The sequence below is a fragment of the Bison bison genome, unplaced genomic scaffold, assembly GCF_000754665.1.
Source record: "Bison bison bison isolate TAMUID 2011002044 unplaced genomic scaffold, Bison_UMD1.0 scf7180017864146, whole genome shotgun sequence".
Lineage (NCBI taxonomy): Eukaryota > Metazoa > Chordata > Mammalia > Artiodactyla > Bovidae > Bison > Bison bison.
The window spans coordinates 3,439,226-3,444,817 of record NW_011494718.1 but is presented as its reverse complement, the minus strand read 5'-3'; the positions used below and the strand labels follow the sequence as shown (position 1 = coordinate 3,444,817).

The 5,592-nt window shown below is 41.5% G+C and overlaps 1 protein-coding gene across 1 annotated transcript in view; it reads left to right on the top strand.

Moving 5' to 3' along the window:
* TRIM2 (tripartite motif containing 2) overlaps nt 1-5,592 on the top strand; it is a 128,288-nt gene that overhangs the window by 98,739 nt on the left and 23,957 nt on the right. The window contains exon 8 of the mRNA XM_010840799.1: nt 5,112-5,215. Coding sequence (XP_010839101.1) covers nt 5,112-5,215 — 104 coding nt within the window. The remainder of the gene's footprint in view (nt 1-5,111; nt 5,216-5,592) is intronic.

Genomic DNA, 5,592 nt, shown 5'->3' with positions numbered 1-5,592 from the left:
GATAGAGGATGAGATGGCTGGATGGCATCACTGACTCGATGGACGTGAGTCTGAGTGAACTCCAGGAGTCGGTGATGGACAGGGAGGCCTGGCGTGCTGCGATTCATGGGGTCGCAAAGAGTCGGAGACAACTGAGCGATTGAACTAAAGTGAACTAAACTGAATGCTAAATTGCAAAACAAACCTGAAGGAGTACAGGGGAGTGGCTTAGCGCATCTGTTGATAAAGCCTTAAAACATCAAGAGATTGTTTTTCCCTGCACTGTCAGACTTTGCTGACTAAAAGCCATGAGGTGGTTTTGTGAGCTATTTAAGAAAAGCATTGAACAAAGGGGAAGCTGAAGAGGTGGGAGGGAATGAAAGAATTACAGATGAATTGTTTCAAATTATGCAATTCATCCAACCATACCTTAATGAGTCCTTGGGAAGTGGTGAATGAACCATTCATTTGTTCTCTAGATCAATGTACTTTCTTGTGAGAGCAGATGGCTGTATAAAATCACTTAGCATGAGTTCAGAGGCTTTACAGGAAGATATGATAATTTATACCCCTCTTCCCTGCCTCATTTCTGCAAGGCATCATCTTCCCTCTCTAAAATCCCTGAGGAAGGAGAGTGTGCTAATGTGGCATCTGAGGTTTTTATAGGAACCCTGACCTACTCCTTGAGAAACTCATTCTTGGGAACGTCTCTTGCATTTCACATGTGGAAAGATGCCACTGCTGTTTACCAAGTACTAGGCACTGCGCTGTATTGTAAGCTGCTCCAGAGAACAGGACAGATGTTGCAGCCTCCCCTGGGGAGCTCATGGTTTAGTGAGGGAGACAGTGAACCAGTTAAAACAGAATTTCCTCAAAGATTTTTATGGAGCAAGCATGGCTCATGTGAACCCACAGAATAATTGTCCTCACTTCAGAAACCTGATACCCAATTAGAGAGAAGCAATGTATGTATTAAAAATATGTATTTTGTAAAGGGTTAGGAGAACCAGGTTTTATTCATTGCTCTGTCTCTTTGCTAACTCTGTGATATGTCTAGCTTCAATTCCTCGTCTTTAAACTGGAATGATAATATTTATCCTGCTGATGACTCTTGGGGTTGTTACAGGGAGTGCATCAGAGAATGTATATGAAAGTGCTGTCAATATTACTGAACACTTCCTTTTCCCATGACGTAATGTGGGTTGTCGTTTACTCAGTCATTCATAATTCATTTAGAGACCCATTCATTCAGCAAATGTATGCTAAGCACCTATTTGGTTGAAGATCCTGTGTTAAACCCTGTGTCTGGCTGTTTCGTCCTTTAGCGTTATCCGACTCTTAAGTATCTAGGTTTATTTAGCGTTAATTTTCTTACTAGGTTGGAGTGGGAGTGGGAAGAAGTTTGCAGTTGTGATCACCTATTTCAGCCCAGGAACTTATTACCTTACTTCTGTAATCTTCCTAGAGGCATGGGCAGGCGCATGGATAAGAAGCTGATAAAAAGTCATTCTGTGCGTCATAGGCTAGTTTAAAATCTTATGGAATTGTTACCAAATATAATTATAATTAAACAAATATAATTATCTTATGGAATTGTTACCAAATTGTTTATAATTACTTTAAAAACTCACATTACTCATTTTACTAGCCCAAATGTAGCCATTAGACAGGGAAAGATTTTATGATGACTATATATGTTTTATACTTCACTTATATTTGTTATGAAAGAACTGGTTTTCCTTATTTATTTAGAATACTTTGTGGCGGGCTAGACATTTTTATCTGGATTAAATACTATTTACTATATTGAAGAGGAACGCATCACTCCAAATTATTTCTAACTTCTGGAATTTCTGTTTCCTTTGGACCCAAGACACTTTTAAACACTTGGACTTTGGGCATTTCAGCATAATGATTCCGTGCGTATCGCTACTCACCATTAAGATTTTCCTCGTAAATATAGTCAACACGAGTTGTCCCTCAAGTATGTTGCTGGATTTCCTTTAATCCTCAGGAAATGGCAATGCCTGTTCCATCTAATTTTTTTTAAAAATATATAAGCCATCTAACAGATGTGCCTCCAGCCCTGGGGTTTTATTGACATGCGGGGCAGCAGACTCAAGCTCTCTCGTTAACTTGAGACCGAGAGTGACAGCTGGGCCTGCACAGAAGCCTGGGCGTGGTGGGGGTGGGAGGACCTGCCCCAGCAGGGTGGGCCTCTGTACTGTAGATGCTTTCCTCTCAGAGCCTGTATGGAGCATCTCGCATCCATTTCAGACTGGCAGAGGCTTCTCTCCCCTTGTTCCAAACAATATTGATACAGAGGCCAATTATACGTCTGACCGAATTTTAAAATTATGGTCCCTCATACAGTTGTTTCCCATTTCTACTGACCCTCAAAAATGTGTTTATTTCTGTAGAGCAAAAAAAGGTGTCCATAGTTTTTTTGCTCAGATATTCTCTCCTTCTGCATCACCTCCGTTTTTTAGAAGGACAATTAAATCTTTTTGACAGAGGAACTGCTGAACATCTATGGAAGCACTAGTCTCTGTTTTTTCCTTCCTTTCAAACCTCAACTGCTGCTGCCTGCAGAGCCTTCTCTGAATAGAATAGGCTTTGTCTTAGCAGAATGGGGCTTCCCTTGTGGCTCAGCTGGTAAAGAATCCGCCTGCAGTGTGGAAGGCCTGGGTTCAGTCCCTGGGTTGGGAAGATCCCCTGGAGAAGGGAAGGATACCCACTCCAGTATTCTGGCCTAGAGAATTCCATGGACAGTATAGTCCAGGGGGTTGCAAAGAGCCGGACAGGACTGAGAGACTCACACACATTGTTAGTAGCCTGGGCCAAAAGTTAAAGAAAAGAGGACAACAGGCGGGTTTAAACAGCAAACCAGTGCTGTCCACTCTGTCCACGTGCTTCTTACTCCCGTCCCGCTCTCAGTATTTCTTTCCTCTGCCTGCATGCCCTCTGGGCCATGGGTAAACTTCCAGTTTTACAAAACAGCCTGGGTTTTCTTTACAGTCACCTCTTTTCCAGTCCACTGGTAGGACTCTTGTATTATGATTCTTTGTTTGGTCCTCAGTTCCCTATCTTGCTAATAACTTCATGCTTTTGTTTATCAACGTTCTTGATAAATTAACCTTTTAGTCTCTGGAGACCCTGGCCTTGCCCCTACTGCCTTTTAAAAAGTACAAACTGAGCATTTTAGAAGAATTGTTGCTTTTAGTCCATCCTTTTGTTCTGCTGTACCTGTTAATCAGCTGTTATTCAGACTTCAATGCCCCAAAGCTAATACCATGTTGTCACGTACCACTTTTAAGGGCCTACCACCTCTTTTCCTGCCCCTCCCTCCAACACAAACAGATATCAACATACCATTTTTAAAGTATTAGCTGATCCCATGGACCTTCATATTCAAGGGATTTTGTGAAGATCAAGTATAAAGATCATCTTTTCTGAAACATCTGAAATTAAATAGAACCGTTTGTCCTACAGCATGCAAGACATTCTTTTGAGGATCAGATTTTTATTTCATGTTATAAAAAGAGACAGAGATCATGAGTCATCGTGTTAGGGCCCAGGATCTCAATAAAACAACTATCTTGTGGATTTGATAAGAACCAGCTGACCGGAGAAGGCAATGGCACCCCAATCCAGTACTCTTGCCTGGAAAATCCCATGGACGGAGGAGCCTGGTAGGCTGCAGTCCATGGGGTCGTGAAGAGTCAGACATGACTGAGTGACTTCACTTTCCCTTTTCACTTTCATGCATTGGAGAAGGAAATGGCAACCCACTCCAGTGTTCTTGCCTGGAGAATCCCAGGGATGGGGGAGCCTGGTGGGCTGCCGTCTATGGGGTCTCACAGAGTCGGACACGACTGAAGTGACTTAGCAGTTAGCAGTAGCTGATCAGATGATTCACCCAGAGATTCTGTTGGTCGATTTTGTTCTAAGTTTAATTCTGTCACAGTTTCACTTCCTAAATGCAGAAGCCAGTTTCTGAAGAGTCTCCCTGTTCTTAAGCACCTCAATAGGGCCTTGACATTGGCCACTGGCAGCCTGTTTTTGCTGTCCTGGGGAATTGCATTGATGTCTAAAAACAAATATCAAGTTCCTCTTTTGAATGTAAATGAAATTATAAAACTGAGGCATAGCTCTCACTCTCCAACTGTGAAAATTTAAACCTCCTTCCCGGTCATTTCTGAGCAAAGTTCCTTTTATTTCCATCTGTTAATATTTACATGGTCCTACTAAAATAAGTTATAAATACTTCTTTTGAAATAAAAACAAACATCTGTTAACCGTAGACATCTTTAAGCTTTTTTTCCCTCTTCATCTCTTCAGTAAAAAACTCTAAGAAGGATGAGGGGCTTTTACTTACATTGATTAATTTTCTTTTGCCTTTCTTAGTTACTTAATCTAGAAAGCACGTCAGGATATCTTTTATAGGAGAGATAAGCTTAATGAGACACTGAGTCTTTGAAAATAGTTCATAGATAACTCCAGTGGTTGAATATCAGCCTGCTGGTTTTGTAACACCTGTGACCTTGTGGTTAGTTAAAAGTGTTCGAAGTCAAGTGTCCAGGTTTCTAAGAGATGCTGAATTGGAGAAGGAATTTTGGCACAACCCCAAAATAAGACCCTTTGCTACTAAATATCCTCAGTATTGTAATATTTGTTTTTATAATCATGTCTTTGTGGAATCTAAATATAGTTTAATCATATTAGTCTGCAGCCACAGTTTAATAAGAAAAGATTGATATTTGCCCCCCATAATGTGATGCTGCAAATACTTTATTGGTCCGGAAGACAAGTTTAGTAGAATATAGATTAGGTCAGTGGGAAGGGTTCCTCTTTTTTTTAAGTGTAATTTAAAAAACATTGCATTCTCAGGCTACTTATAGAGGACTGAATAATTTTCTTGCTATAGCTGAGAAATCTAACTCTCTATTGTTTAATTTTCTATGGTATTTGTTTGTTTGTTTTGTTATTTTGGCTACTCCATGTATCACGTAGGATCTTAGTCCCCCAGCCAGGAATCAAACCTGTGCCCCCTGCAATGGAAGCACGGAGTCTTAACCAGTGGACCGCCAAGGAAATTCCTAATTGTCTATGGTTTTGTCATTTATTTTTAGGTACCAAAGGAAGAAATAAAGGGGAATTCACAAATCTTCAAGGGGTAGCGGCATCTACAAATGGAAAGATACTGATTGCTGACAGTAACAACCAGTGTGTGCAGGTATGGCTCCTAATTGTATACCTTTAACAACTTGTATTGATAACGTAGATACAGGTGCAGTTTTCCACTTAAGGCCTGCTGCTGCTGCTAAGTTGCTTCAGTCGCGTCCGACTCTGTGCGACCCCATAGACGGCGGCCCACCGTCTCCAGGCAAGAACACTGGAGTTGCCATTTCCTTCTCCAGTGCATGAAAGTGAAAAGTGAAAGGGAAGTCGTGCAGTCGTGTCTGACTCTTCGTGACCCCACGGACTGCAGCTTACGAGGCTCCTCAGTCCATGGGATTTTCCAGGCAAGAGCACTGGAGTGGGGTGCTATCGCCTTCTCCAACTTAAGGCCTAAGATGCAAGAAAAGAGGGAAGCTAATCTTGTGTGTGTAG